This window comes from Pelodiscus sinensis, chromosome 1 (genome assembly GCF_049634645.1).
Source record: "Pelodiscus sinensis isolate JC-2024 chromosome 1, ASM4963464v1, whole genome shotgun sequence".
Lineage (NCBI taxonomy): Eukaryota > Metazoa > Chordata > Testudines > Trionychidae > Pelodiscus > Pelodiscus sinensis.
Window position 1 is genome coordinate 205,816,504 of NC_134711.1, and position 16,292 is coordinate 205,832,795.

Here is a 16,292-nt window from a genome sequence, read left to right on the forward strand (position 1 = left end):
AATGATTAGAATACAGCTATTTGGAAAGGAAATAATTGGTTAATGAGTTTTGACCCACAGCATTGTCAGATAGTTTTTCAGTCTAAATTATATATACCAGTGAGGAGTTCGGTTCTGAGTTCTCCAGAATTTAGTTCTGGATCTAGGTTCAGATTCGGAGGGTCCATATTTTATCTACTTATACTTTTATCATCTTTTGTTTTGATTTTATATATGTTATGCATATAGGCAGCAGTGACATTTAATATTATGTAGAATGAGAGTCAATCTAGACCATCTTCTGTAGTTACCCGTACAAATCAGAGATGGAATTATAGACTTTTTTTATTGTGTAAATTATGTTAAGTAACCTTAATAAAAGTTCCAACTCCATATCCTACAACCTCCTGGAAGCAATACTGCTATCTCCCTATGCTCATTAATGCATCCTTTCTCTTTCAAACTCAACAGCTTCTCCACCTTTTCTGTTCTGGTCATCTGATAGTAACCACTGTTTATTTCTTCCTCTGGCTGTGCACCTGTGCATCTAGCTTCTCTTTTCCTGAGCTCCTTGACAGCTTCCCTGTTGCTCCCCCTCTTGCTGATTCATTACTTCTTTCAGCTACTAATTTAGCTTTGCCAGCTAACATTCAATAGTGCATTTCTGGATTGGCTGTTCCTGTTACACTTGTCAGCCTGAGCTGAGTTGGGCATATAAGCTGAAACGTATTTAACATTTCATACTGCAGTCTTTGAGTGTGTGTATATATTATATGATGTGCGTATGTATTTATTAGTTGGACATACTGCTATTAAATATTTTATCTGACAAATTTAACCACTTTTGTTTATAGTACCAGAAAACAAATTGAAATATTTTCAAATGTAGTCACTTTATGAAAGCATTTGATGTTTTTTTTGCACACTATTTGTAACTGTCTGTGGATTGATTGTGAATAGTTCTCTATAAATATTTGGTATTTGTTATTCAAGCTGCATTGTTCAGTTGTGATAGGTCAGATAAGTCACATCATATTACTTCTGTTTCCTGGTTGGACAGTGTTCAAATACTTGTGGCACAAATCCTTATATATATAAATGTAAAATTTTAGTTACATGAAAACTCACTGATGCAACTTTGATATTTGCTTTCTGGGATGATTTGTGCCCACTCAGTTCTGACACAAAGGGGAGTGCATATAGACAAAGAGAACATTTATGGAATATTTTTGCATACTTTTATACTATGTTATATACACATAGGATATGACAAATGGCAAGATAGTTCTTTAGCTATATATCTCCGTTAGGGGCAAACTTTAAATTGAACCTCTACCGGTACCTATCTGTGTGTGTGTGCATAAAATTTTGTATGCATCTGCATTTTCCACACTCAAACACTTGCTACAAAGGTAACACTTGTGCATGAGCTTGTTATTTAACACCAGCAAGTATTTATATTTCTATAAACAAAATAAACCCAGCTCTTTCTAATGAGTTTGCACACACCCTTAACTGGTGAGTGTACACAGAGATGTTTGTGCACAGGCAATTTATGCCTTATTTATTTGTGCAAGTTACTGCAATTGTTCATGTAAATCAGGTCATTGCACAAGTGGCTAATTATGGTAAGTTGTAGTAAAAACCATCTGATTTGCATACCCTAACAGGAATTTCACATGAAATGTAGGCATGTCACTTGTGCACAATTGCACATCTCACTTATTTAAAAAAAATCAGACTCAGTGTGCCACTTCCTAATAGTATGCTGATAGGCAGGGATGAGTGTTTCAGGAATAACTGTACATTTTAAAAGGGTATTATTAGTCAGTTACGTGCATGGAGAATTAGTCATACAGCTCTTGGTTATGTTGACAGTAGATACACATTAGTACTGTACTAAAATTTTGTTCCTTGAGTTCCTGAAAGACAATGTACTCTCTCTTACATTAGACTAGCAATCAGAAAATCAATGTTTTTTTGTTACAGCCAGAATTTCTGCCCTCAATGCATGAACATCTAGATTTTAAGATAATTTGATAAAGAATGATTGAAAGGGACTAGGGCAGCAGCAACAACTAAGTTAATCTACCTCTGAATTTGGCATTTGACTTCCAAATTCACAATCTCCATTTACATTAAAGTGTCTGAGAACAAAATTCTGGCAGCCAAACCCTTTGCAGCTCCCAGACTTGCTGCTTCTCATTGTGTCTTAAGCTTATGTTTGGCTCACTTGCTCTTTTGAGTAGACTTTTTTTTTTCAACCGATTGTCACACCTGGATGCAGCAGAACAACTGGCACAAGCACACTTGTCATTCAGCGTCATTGCTTACTTCCATTCTGAAACAGTCAGTCCAAATGGACCTCGAGGTCTAAGAGTCAGTGCAGGGAAAGCACTGAGGGGAAGTGGCTTCTGACTTTACAGTAATGGCTGGAGTCTCCGCATGGGAAAAGGAGAAAGGTGAATACAGGTGGTTGAGCAGATTTGAAAAAAGAATGAGACACTGAGCAGCTCTACTAGTCTTTTAATTTAGTTACATAAGTGGGAGCTCTCTGGAAATCTGGCCACCTATGTTAAATGACAAGGCCACAGGTATCAATGTGGCTTGTGTGTGTGAGAGGGAAGAAAGACATGCACAGGAAGTGTTCACAGTAGGGATGTAATAGTATAGCCGATTAATCAATTAACCAAAACGCAAAAGCTTATAGGTTAATGCTATAGATGACATGCATTTCCCTCCCTTCCCTGCCAGTACAGTTTTTAGCAGGCTGGCCAGCAGCTTGGCTCAGTCCTGGCTTGCGACGGGTCTGGGACCTACCTCCTCTGCAGCTCTGTATTTAAAGTGTACTGGAAGCTGGGCAGGCAGGCAGCCCAGCTCAGTTTCAGACTCGCACTGGGTCCTGAAGCTCAGACTCACCCCTAGACAAGGACTGCTGCCATCCCGCACTGCTGCCTCATTCTCAGAAGCAGCAGCACAGGGCGACCGGCAGCCAGTCCGCAAGGGGAGCTGGTTTTTAAACTGGCTCCCCTCGTGGACCAGCTCCCACCTGGCACCCCATGCGGCTGCCTCTGATACAGGGACTAGCCTGTATCAGAATAGTCGACTAACTGATACAATTTCATGAGGTTACTCAACTATTCAATTAACTGATATTTAACATCTCTAGTTGACAGATGTGGATAGGCAGAGATCTGCCCTGATGGCCTCATTTTTATTAATTGTAGGGAGGAGAGTATCTCTCAGGGCTGGGAATGTTGTTAGGAAAGATTTGAAGAGCAGTCCATTTGGCAATAACGGTGGCACCATTGTTCAGATGATGAAGATAATGCTGCATTTTGAGCCACTCAGACAAATTGCAACTATCCCCAGATGTTTATTTTAAATAATTTGTTGCTCAGAAATGGGCTGGCATTCTGCTGCTGGCAGTGGCTAAAGCAAAGGGCCAATATGATTGTTTACATTTAAAGGGCAAAGCCTACGAACATGAAGGGACCTGCTTGCTGTGGAGTTGTATTTGTGCCATTGTACTGAGTTATGGGGACCCAATGAAGAGAGTGAATAGCCTAGTGCAGCTGTTGGGCTATGTGCTGTGACGACCGACCTCTTATTGGTAGGGCCCTCCAAATTCATCGTCTCTTTGAGTTAGTTTCATGGCAATAAGATTTTAAATATCATAACTTTCATTATTCAGCTATTTACATCTGAAATTTCAGTGGGGTGATTTTAGAGGTCATCACCCAAAAAGGAGCTGTGTGTGTGTGAGGGGAAAAGGGGGTGTCACAAAGTGTTATGGGAAGGGTTGTGGTACTGCTACTCTTGCTTCTGTGTTGCTGCAGGTGATGGCAGTGCCTTCAGAACAGGGTAGCTAGAGAGAAGCAACTCTGGTTGGGAACACACCTCTAAAGGCAGAGCCACCTCCACCAGCAGCACAAAAGTAAGAATAACCTAAAATTAAATTGTGACCCTCTGCAACTCGCTTTTGGGTCAGGACTCCCCATGTGAGAAACTATGATCTTCCCCATGAAATCTGTACAAGATAGGACAGAAGCACACAAAAATCAGCTTTCATGGGGAGAGACCAGATTTCCGTCTGTGACATGTTCATGGCCATGAATTTGGTAGAGCATGAAGAGCATAATGGAGAAAAAGTAAGCATGTGTGTGTGTATATGAGAGAAAGAGAGAGAGAGAGATAGAGAGAGAGAGAGATTCACTAAGGCCACCAGAGCTGCTTAGTAATTCTGCTGTTACCCTGCAGCCTCGTGGGAAGATTTCTTCTCCACCTGGTCCTCCTGGAGAACGTAGTGCACCGTTTTAAGATTAGGTCAGATAAATCAGTTTGTTAATTGGGGGGGACTGAATAGGATTCTGCAGCAGTTTGGGAGCACAGGAAGCAAAGAGAGAGAGAGAGACATTTTATTTTAGGCATTGGCTGTACATTGAGATCTGTTATACACGTTTTTTCCTAAATCAATACAAAATTAGTAACAAAAAAATCACCTGAAATTTTGCAAGACATTAATTTACCACATGGATTAGGACCTTTGAACATCTTGGAGCTGAAAAATTCAAAATGATCTAGAATTTTGTATATTTTTTTTCCCCCAAACAAATGGTTGTGACAATTTTTAGAAGGCAGACTATAGAAGACATATTCAAGTCTAAGAAATGGGTGCATCCCAAAAGACACACAAAACATGATGCAAAGACATCATTCTTGTGCGCTCATCCTTTGCGTAGCAATAGTGAGGAAGCATAATGAAACTATATAAGGCTATGTGTGTGTGCACGCCTAGCTGCTACTTCCAGATAAGGGGGCATATCTGCAAAAATATGTGGGCCATGCCTGACGATTCAGTGTAGCAGTCAGGAGCACCTCTTTGCATCTACAGATAGGCAAGGCCTACCAAGCAGCCTCGACCATGGTTCTAGTAAGGAGAGGAGTGCAAATGTTATGCTCGGCACTTCCCCTGCAGTGAATGGATTTCATGGGGGGGTTCCGATGCACAATACTCTGCCAGTATTTAAACCTAAGGCCCTGGTCCTGCAATCAGAGTCAGGAGCATTGACCCCTGTGCTACCGCTGAGTCCTACTTGGACAAGGGCCATCTGTGTGTGTGTGTGTGTGTGGATGAATGAAGGACCAGAGACTATACATATAACTATGGTGGGTTGTTAGTTTCCTGCTGATGCTATCAGTGTGTTTCACCAAAGACATAGTGGGTAGTCAGTTTTCCTGACAGGAATTGAAATTAATAGCTATTGTTCCTAATTTGAATAACATTCAAAGATAGGTAACTTTATCACTAGAAATATTTATTATCAAATTTAAGTATTTATAAAAAAAAGGAAAAAGACTTGTATGGAGATAATAGTATCATTTGATATTTACTAGAATAAATATTAATCTCTAGAAATCCCATACAGGAAATATTTAGGGACAAATCCTCTCCAATATTCAAAGTCACAAAAAATGAGTGTAGGGGCTTACCGATAGGCTCCTATGTCAGTTACTAAGGCTATGTCTAGACTGCAAGCCTCTTTCGAAAGACAGCGTCTAGACTGCACGTGGAATTTCGAAAAAGCAAGCCGCTTTTTCGAAAGAAAGCACCCAGTGAGTCTGGATGCTCTCTTTCTAAAAAGCCTGTTTGCTTTCAAGAACGCCTTCTTTCGAAAGAGCACTTTCGAAAGAAGGCGTTCTTCCTCATGGAATTAGGTTTACCGCCGTCGAAAGAAAAGCCGCGTTCTTTCGATTTAATTTCGAAAGAATGCGGCTGCAGTCTAGACGCAGGTGAAGTTTTTTCGAAAAAAGGCTACTTTTTTCGAAAAAACCCCTGAGTCTGGACACAGCCTAATGCAAGGAGCACGTCTTAATGCTTTCTGTACCTCAGCCTGCTCTCCAAAATCTATTCACACTAGAATAGCTGGAGCCCTTTCATTGTACACAGTTGAGCCTGGAGCCTCTATCCAGGCCCTCTGCTTCCCCCCCCCCCCCCCCATCCTCATGACGTAGAACTGTATACAAGGTTAACTGTGGAAGGGTTTGGCCCATACTACTTTTATCTACTTTCAAATGTTAAGAAACAGGAAACCATGTATTTGTTAGCAACTGAAAGCTAGAAATAACTCGGGTTTTTCCTTCTATAAAACTCAGTCTTAACAGAGGGCTTTGCTTCTCCCTTGTTTAAGGATGGAGACATCACTCTTAACACAAACTATTGGATTGTGACATGGCTTTAACCAGTTTTTTTTTGTGTTAAATGAATGAATCAGATTTGTGACTGGGGTAGGACATGGCAATTGGCAGGAAGGAGAGTGAATCCAGACTAAAACTGTCACTAAACAGTTTTCTATTTCTTTAGCCATTTTCTCTGAATTCAGTCCGGATAAGGAAAGCTCTCAGTTCTGAAGCAAATACTGGAATGTTTGATAGTAATACAAGGTGCGTCAGTGATGCACTTTCCCTTTAGGCTCATAAAGCTAGCCTTGCTGAGCTTGTTTGTGTTTGGAAAAGGAGCTGTTCCTTCTCCTCAGCTCTCACAGCTCTAAATTTAATCTAACTAGAAAATTCTCTGATGAAGCTTTGGGCAGAAAATTTTGACATGGCCAATTTCTGTTTAAAGTGAAATGATTCCAGATGTTCCAATTTTTCCTCTGTTAGGCTATGTCTACACTGCAGCGCTTTTTCGGGATACCAGAGGTATCCCGAAATAACTACCCCACGTCTTAAGAGCAAGCCCATTATTTCGGGCTTGCTATTCCAACATCCCTGTAAACCTCATTCCACGAGGAATAAGGGACATTTCAGAATAGCAAGTTATTTTGAAATTTGGTGCCGTGTAGACAGTACCAAATTATGAAATACACTATTTTAAAATTGTCACAAAATAAGCTACACAATTTGCATAGCTTAAACTGCGTAGCTTATTTTGAGCTACAGGTGCAGCTGTAGATGCACTCTCAGTGTTTTCCAAGAATGAAATACTTGTAAATTGAAAATAAACGTATGTTAAGCCACCATAGGGAATAATCTTGCAAGAAAGACTAGATTGCACTCAACGGTTATATGCATTTTAGTTTTTTCTTTTTTTTATATGCTTGTCCATTATGTGAAATGTGCTCTGAACAATAATGTATTAAAAAGAAATTGTAGTGTTTGTAAATTTATGTTCTGACTGGAATGGTATTCATATTTAGTCCTGTTTAAAATAAAAAATCCAGATAATAGTTTTATCTGAGGCTAATAAAACATCTCATGTAACTGTCAATCATTGCCTGCCACAATGTTAGACACTGACAATTTTTGTGTGTGTCTGGGAAAGGGATTTTCTGTATTGCACAGAAAAACACATTGAAATCTGTGGCAAAGGATCGAGCCTTGATGACCAAATTGTTTGCTTAAGCAAAGATGGACTTCTAAAATAGGTTAAGCAGAATTTTACACAAACACTTGGGGATGTTTTATGGTTGTTTGTCAAGGGTAAAAAGGGTTATCTCTTTTGCAGGGTTAATAGCTTTGGGCTGATATATGAGCCTAAATTATTTAACCACTTGAATAGTTTCTGGTGAATATAGCCTGGCTTCGGCCCAGATCATCCCAAGGAATTATGCTGGCTTCCTGATGGTGCCTAGCTCAATCTCTTTCTGAAGGTGGGGAACAGAAGTGGAAAGGTTATGATTAAAGTATGTGTGAAAATTCTTCTGGGTCTATTTGGGGCAGTGATGCTGCAGAAAGTAGTTCTTCCCAATCTCTGGTAAAGCAAGGCAAAGTCCAGCACTTGCGTACACCCAAATGTAATTGCATGGTGTTTTATGGTGGGGCTTCTCTGGGGTTCAGAGGAAAATACCACTTTGCCTACTCTTTTGTCCCTAAATCTGCTGGAATTCCAGCTCCTTTTTGCCTTCTTCCAAGGAGATAGCAAAAGGCTCCACTTTGCTCAGATTTAATAAGAGACCTATGAAGCTACAAGCTTGAATACCCATCTTTTCCCTCAGTAGCACTTAAAGAGTCCCAGCTAGCCATTTAACTTAAATGTAAAGAGGTTGATAATAGTGGGTGTTAGTAAATCTACTGATAGTTAAATACCTATTTATTGAAGTTTAAAAGCTAATGTATCCTGTCCGTTGAAACAGTGCTAATGGAGGGTAATTAGGTGTTATTTGGATGACAATAATGACTGTCACATAAAATTTAAAATAAATGTGCCTCTGGGGACCTAATTTAAAGACTAACCCACATCAAGCTCAGAAACAGATATGAAAAATTGGACCTTTCAAAGGACTCCCAAAGTTTATTTCACAGAAAGCATCAGTGTGCTTAGAGTTCTCTGGAAAAAATTCAAAGTGAAAGTGAAACTGGCAGACAGGAATCACACTTAAAATAATCACATGAAAACTCTTGATTTTTTTCTGAAATAAAGCTGATTTTCTGTGCTCACAAATCTCTCTCCATCCCCCATATGGCTGGAAACTATAAACCATGGCTTGAGCCTAAAGAAAATATCAAACATAAATAAAACAAAAAACTAAAGCAAACAACAGGTGCTTACAGAGGCTATCTAGGACTTCTTAAAGTACCTTTCCATCCACCCCCACATTCTGTTATTTTTCTCCAGGCCTGAGGATATCTGACAGTTTTTCTACCAAGAATGAAGTTGCATTAGAGCAGTGGTTCCCAAACTTTTTGGCATCATACCCCCTTTGTGATTTTTGAAAAACCCTCACGCCCCCACCCCCAGCAAAACTTGTTCAGCAAAAAAAAAAAAAGGAACTGGCCAGGGCAGCAAAACTTGATGGGGAGGGGAGAGGGGGCTGGGTTGCCTCATGCCCCCCCCCCTGGAATTTCTTCAACTCCCCCTGAGGGGCATGCCCCCCAGTTTGGGAACCCATGCATTAGAGCTTCCAGTTGCTCCTATAGAGTCAACAGACTTTGCTTCAGGGTAAAAGGTCTGAATTTTTGGCTAAGCAAAAAGTTGTAGAAATATCTCTTTGAAAATTAAAATTCACAAAATGGAATCTGAGGTTTTCACACAAGTCTAATGGGAGCCATTTTGAATTAGTGAAGTGAAGTACTGTACTACGCAGCGAGAGGCAAATCACCAATTTGTTGCAGCGGATACACTAATCATTGTGTAACATATGCAGCCTCCTCAAACCAAAGCACTCTCGTTAGTCCAAGCCACACACACCCTGAAAACATCAATTTGAGTTCCACAACCTATGATTTAGGTGAACATTGTGCCAGTTATTGAAATACTTTCAAGTATTTCTTCACTTTCTGGGCAGATGTTAACAAAGAATAGCCACTAGAACATCTCACTCAGAAGTCAGCTCAGTATTATTGGGTTTCTATTGACCAGTTAAGACTTCTCCAACAAAACTAGTCAATTGGCCTATGTTCCCAGAAGGGGGGTCTAATTGGTTGCTATGAAACCTCACAAGAATGTCCTGTGATTCTTTAAGGGGATATGAGGTGGGAGTGAGGATGCTTCTTTATCCACATTACTCCACATCACAGATGTTGACATAATTATCGATTTATAACACAATGCTCCAAAAAGACTCAGAAATGTAAAATAAAATAATGTAGTGTTTTCAATAGGCCCCTTTGGTACAGGCTCTCTGGGGAAACAGTTAAATGTGACACAGTTAACGTGGTCCCACCTTTGAACTGTAATATATAACTCACATTGTGATCTCCTGTCTCCTGGAAGAGCCCATCACTGTAAAGGCTATTGCTTTACAGCTACTCTAGGAAGATTGAAGGATTAAGTTATACATTATGTAAAACTATCCATTAATCCTCTTAGTGTCCATTACTAGTGAATGGCCTGAAAGAGACTCTTATTAAAGGATCCCTAACATTCACTTTTCCTTGGTGACATTAGGTATTTGAGGCTTGTTTCATGGATTTCGGTGCTGAAATATTCAGTACACCATCTTTTATCTGCTGTTAGAGTCATTGGCATATGTTAGTACAGTACTAACAAAATGATGGTTGGTAAAGCAGATCTCTTGTTTAGCTAGTAGCAAGACATTCTTAAAATAGAATTGTACATTTTCTAGCATCCCAGAGTCACTGACATTTTTTGTTTGTTTTTTTTTAAAAAGGAGCAGCTACAAAACCATGTTAAAAATGTTCTTGGAGATGAATTACATTTTAAAATAACTGTATTTTTAGAAAAGAAAGTGATTTGTAACACAAATTTGTTCTAAAAGTGTCTGGTTGCTGTTTAGCACTGGCAGGCAGAATCAAACCTGGGACCTCTGGAGCGTATTACACGAGCCTCTACTGCATGAGCTAAAAGCCAGCTGACTAGTAGCTAAGGCTGTAGAGCAGACTCATTAGTCTCTTTGCAAGTGGTCTCCGTGCCACTACATGAGACAGTGTGCCACACCCAGAAGGTGTGTGGGTTACAGCTGCATACAGCCTTCTTCTCTAGTTCAATTTGCTTTCTGTTATACAAACTTGCACAAATGTTTTCATTCGTGGAAAAGAGAAAAGAAAAGTTCAATGTGATGGCTAAGACCTATCACAGCTGACTCATTGAGCTGAATTATTGCTGTGCAGAAAGTTTGTAAAGCCTTTACCTCTGGATGAACACTGAACGTTACTTCTGCCTTGACAGTTGACCTTTCAGTCTGATTGGGCTCAGCAATAATAATAGCTGTATCTGCAGTACAGAGAAGGCAGAACAGTGCTTAGTAACCCATCTTCCCTTATTAGATCTTACCTCAAGTGACCAAAATTCACACTCTTTGCATGTGGGTATAAATTCTTTCACTAATAACATTTTTGTTATGGAGGCCAATTAATGTACAATTTCCATTTTCCCCCACCCACTATTTTGGCTATTCTTGGTTTTAGTTTAGGAAAAGAAAAATAAAAAAATCCAATGTTTAGTCTATAATGATCTCTTTTCTCTCAATAAGACCTAATGTGAAAAGACAACAAACAAAAAAGTCAGACTGTTGTAATTTGGTCAACCACGCGGGTACTATCCATATCCACCATTTCAACACACTCTATTTCCTCACGGTTTTCAGGATTCTTCTTCTCTTTCCTTTTTTTCTTGGATGGTGGCACAAAAGTCAGTATCACAGGTAAAATGGCAAAGCAGTGAAAGAAGGTGACTAATGCTATTAAAAACAAGCACCTGAACAGTGTACGGGTCAGATTTGAAGGCACAGCTGCAAGAGGAATCAGACCAACAATATAGCAGAGGTAGCCCTGTAAAATCGCTACCCCATGCACTTCTAGGGCATTTTTTACCCATTTAGTTCTTGTGAAATCTTTGCCCAGGACAAAGGTTGATAACAGTGGAGCACAGTTGTCAATTGTATAATTAATCCCATAAATTAAGCACAACACAGAAATACAGTCCAGTTCCACTTTCCACAAGGTCATGAAACCTATGACTCCAAATTCGACTGAGGCAACAGTTAGAGTGAGCCAGACATTGATTAGAGAGTCTGCCACCAGGAATGCCGAGAAGAAGAGCAGAAATAAAGCACTGATGCAGGAGTTTTGTAAGGGGGCTCCCACTGAGGAGGCGTAACGATCCATGTACACGAATGATGGATTGAAAACAATGAATTTCACTTTTGATGTGAGAGAGAGTTTCCTCAAGGTTTCAAGGAGATCATAGAGTTCTTCTCTCTTGGTTTCCATTGTCTTAGCCACCAAGAACATCCTAGAAGCCACTACATCAACTTCATTGTTGTATTTCTTGGAAAAGATGATATCCTCTGAAAAATGGGCATACTGGGGAGCTTTCAGGAAAGAGTTCCTCAACATGTCAGTAAAATTCTTTTTGGGCAATCCTGTTGATATATTGAGTTTCCTAAGATAATTTAAATAGCTCTCAAACCAAGATATCCTCACAAACCCCTTGGTATACTCTAGCACATCTTCTTGGACACTTGTGTTCCAATATTCTATTGACTCATAGATATAAAACCCAATGACTGGGCTGTAGTTACTGAAGTACTTTTGCTGGGCAGTAGTGTATTCAATAGTTCGTGTCGCAGTTGCTACGATGTTACTAAGGTCTGACCCTTCATTGACCTGCAGGTAGCCCATTAAGGCAAAGGAAATATAAACAAGGTAAAAGAGAACTACAAAAGGCTTGACGTAAGTGTTTGTTATCCAGTCACAGTAATAGCGTTTGAGGAAACACACCAAAAGATGACTTTCATAAGTATTTGTTTCCTCTGAATCCGTTGTGTCCTCGCTGAATTTGGCTGTCAGAAGAAACCTATACCACGCAGGCTTCTCTTGCAATACCTCTGGCTTTGGTACCTTTCTGCAGAAGATACTATGCTGGTAGTTGTTTTCTATGTAGCCAGTAAACACCAGGCTGGAACCATAAAAGGACAGTACGTAGAGGTAGTTGAAGAAAATTGCAATACAGGAATTGCAGCAGAAAATCCTAGCTGCTTCAATGTTAGTGAAAGGACTGGCACCTATTCCAAAAGTGACCAGGTACATGGCAGTGGTGAGAGAAAAGGAGAGCATGGAGTCTGCAAACACAGCTGCAGTTCTCTCTTTAACATGTTGGTCTTCTCTAGTTTTCCTCCAGGAGGACAACATTTCAAAAGTCCCATATAACCCATGACCTAGAATAAAGAACAGAGCAAGGGTTTAAGGAATGAATCTTTTTAGTCAGGAAGGGCAAAACATTATGGAAAAATTTTAACATGGACATGCTAAAAAGGCACAAAGGAGTTATTATTCATTGCCATTAATTTAAGTAGCGAAGGTGTTGTGAAATAAAAAATTAAGATTTTGTAAATTATAGAAACATTTAATTACAAAAAAAAACCCAGTTAGCAAACCTAAGTATCTTCATCATATATTTTAGGTAAGGATCAACATGTGGAAGCAGAATGTCAAGAATTCTTTAGAGTTTTCACACATCAGTGGTTGATGATAACCAGGTGTCAATATTTGTTTGTCTCAGCCATTGACTTTAGTTTTTCATGCATGCCTGTGATGGAGGATGCTTTGAAATTAAACATTTTGTAATCTTTGCGGGTGGTGGGATCTGACTAGTAATTAGAATAAAAGTTTAGGAGCCAGAAGAGGTTGGACATTATTTGGACTTCTTGCTGAAAAACTGGTTAAAAAATAAAGTGAAGGAAAGATGTTGTATCTGAGTTGAGCTTTGCTTGGTGAATAAATCACAGACTTCCCTTGTCCCTTGCTACATTCTCTGGCTAGATTAAAAAAAAAGAACTTGTAGAAATAAAGCAAATTAAAAAAGCATGAATAAATTTTACAAAAGGAGAAAGGCAGAATTAACATGGATTATAACGAGCTTATATGTACAAAACTAGGTAATACTTCATTTTTCTTACTTAATGTGTATATTTACAATTTGTAAAACTAAATGCAGCTCCATTAAATTTTTCACCGTCTCCTAAATGTTGTAATTTATTTAATTACCTCTAGAAATAAATATAGTGTTCATGAAAGAGCTGGGGACTAAAGCCACAGAACAAATATAGGATTGGACAAATGCATGGCTTTCCCTGTGTCTCTGGTTCTTTTGTCCTATATGCCCATTAAATCTTTTATCTCATTATTGTGACCTGCCAACAAAGGTACCAATTGTGATGGTGATTTTGGTGATGTGGACATCGGCTCGCTTGCAGTAGTACTAAACTGGGAACACAGACTCAGTTCAGAAACATCAGGAAAGAGCTATCAATGGGAATGATTCTGAATTATAACTAGGTTTAATTTAGAGGAGAAAAGAGCTGTAAAAATAATGCTTTGAAAGAAGTTTGTAAAATGCCAGATGCTCTGTTGGGGACTGTGGTGTTTTAGACTCAGGATTTCTGGGATACTAGTCCTGTTTTTGAACTACTTGACAATGGTTCTGCACTCCTTTACCAATTCCTTGAGCCACCCTGGTCTGTACAGTAAATGGATGTCAAACTCATCAAGAGGAGAGGACTAAATACTAATCTAATTATGAATCTGGGCATATATTCTGGACTGTATACTCCTCACTATGCTCTGTGGAATATCCATTGATATCAGTTTGAAGGCTGCACAGAGATTAAATGAAAGCATGGCCTTTATATAGGAACTAAGGGTGGGATTCATTGCAGCAGGGGGACAGGGGCATGGGTGTCCCATGCCCAGATATGTGCTCTAAGCACTAATCTGCAGAATCATGAGCACACTCTCTCTTTTGCCCAATAACTCTTTAAGTGTTTACCCACAGTGGAACAGCTTCAATGGGAGAAATTCCCATAGCTCAGTGGTTAGAACACCCTACCTTCAGAGAGGTGAGAGACCTCTGTTCAAATAATTTCTCCCCCTCAGCAGAGGGGGACATTGAACATAGTTCTCCCACATGCCTGGTGAGTGCTCTCACCACTCAGAAGTGAAGCGAGGTCACCATCTTCTTTGGCTCTGTTGTGTGGAGTGAAGCAGGCTCTAATTCATTCGCTCAGAAACTGACCTAGGCACTTAAGGCCATGTCTCCACTGGTCAGAGGATTGACACTCTGGCGATCAATCCTCCAGGGTTCAGTTTAGTGGGTCTTTTAAAGACGCACTAAATCGAATGCTGAAGACGCCTCCATTGGCACCGGTACTCCTCACTATTGCTGTCGCAAGGAGTAAGGGCATTTGATGGGAGCAACCTCCCACTGTGGGGCCACCCCAGAAAATTGGTGCAAGGTATGTCAACTCCAGCTATACAATTCATGTAGGTGGAAATGTGTATTTTGAATCGATTTTTTTTCTGCCAGTGTAGATCTGTCCTGTGTCCAGACTACAGGGAAGTACTTATCTCACTACTGAGCCACAAACTGGGAACCTCTTTGCTAGAGTCAGGTGACTTAGGTGCCTGACTCTTAGAGGGGGTGGAGTTCAGGATACTCTTCTCCAGGCTTGCCAATGGGAGGGGCAAAAGGGGCAATTCTCAGGGGCATGGGTCATTTAAAAGGGCCCAGAGGTCCCTGGCTGCCTTTGGCAGCCTAGTGGAGCTAAGGCAGGCTTCTGACACATCCTTACTCTGCTCTGCTCCCGGAGAGTGCACTGTCCCTGCAGCCTCTGTGTGCGCGTGTGTCTCATGTGCGTCTCTTGCCCTGAGTGCTGACTCTGGGAACTGCAGGGGCAGTGCTCGTGGGCAGCAAAGTGCAGAGACCTCTTGGCTCCCCTTGCCTAGGAGCCACTGCCAGAGGAGTGTGCTGGTCGCTTTTGAGAGCTGCCCGAGATAAGTGCCGCAGCCCTCACTGCCTTCAGCACCCCAATCCCCTGCCCCAGCCCAGAGCTTACTCCCTCCCAGAGTCCAGAACCACACCCCCACCTACACCCCAACTTCCTCCCAGAATCGGCACCTCGCACCCTATCCTGTACCCCAATCCCCCTCCCAGCCAAGAGCCCCCACACTTTCCCATACCCAAGCTCCCTCCCAAAGCCCAACCCTGCACCCTCGCCACAGTCTCCCCTAGAGTTTGCATCCCCTGCTGCACCTCAGCTTACTCCCAGAGCCTGCATCCCACATTCCCTCCCAAACTCCCTCTGCCCCAGCCTGGTGAAAGTGAGTGAGGGTGGTGAAGAATGAGTGATGGAGGCTGGAGCGAGTGGGGGGCGTCACCTTGGAGAAGGGTGGAGACAGGTGTGTGGCCTGAGGAAAGGGGAAGGACAGAGGGTGGAGCAAGGGTCTTTGGGTTTGTGTGATTAGACACTTGGCAATCCTACCAGGTGTGCGTATGGAAGCCCTGGCTACGCTGCAAGTCAGAACAGGCTCAGCACCACCCAAATGTCAGGAGAACGCATCTGGAACCTGTGCATGGATGGGGGCAATTGACTGTTTTGCTCTGGTGTTTGGAATTGCTGTCAGTGGGCCTGCTCCCCTCTCACCAACCTCTCTCATGAGCTACCGTAGTAGTCTCAGAAGGGGAGCTATGTTAATCTGTGACTTTAAAAACAAGTAATCCTGTGGCATCTTAGGGTATGTCTACACTACCACCCTAGTTCGAACTACGGTGGTTAATGTAGGCAACCGGAGTTACAAATGAAGCCTGGGATTTGAATTTCCCAGGCTTCATTTGCATATTACCAGGTGCCGCCATTTTTAAATGTCCGCTAGTTCGGACTCTGTGCCTGCGGCTACATGCGGCTCGGACTAGGTAGTTCGGATTAGGCTCCCTAACGAGGAGTAACGGTAGTTCGGAATAGGAAGCCTAATCCAAACTACCTAGTTCGAGCCGCGTGTAGCCGCGGGCACAGAGTCCGAACTAGCGGACATTTAAAAATGGCGGCGCCCAGCAATATGCAAATGAAGCCCAG

At 41.2% G+C, this 16,292-nt stretch overlaps 1 protein-coding gene across 3 annotated transcripts in view; it reads right to left on the bottom strand.

Annotated features, from left to right (window-relative positions):
- Nucleotides 1-10,520: 10,520 nt before the first annotated feature.
- The window catches only part of PTCHD1 (patched domain containing 1), a 49,183-nt gene continuing 43,411 nt past the window's right edge, over nt 10,521-16,292 (bottom strand). For all 3 annotated transcript variants that reach the window (XM_075913318.1, XM_075913317.1, XM_075913319.1), the window contains one exon: nt 10,521-12,599. In XM_075913318.1, the coding sequence (XP_075769433.1) occupies nt 10,945-12,599 (1,655 nt within the window). In that variant the 3' untranslated portion in view covers nt 10,521-10,944. The remainder of the gene's footprint in view (nt 12,600-16,292) is intronic.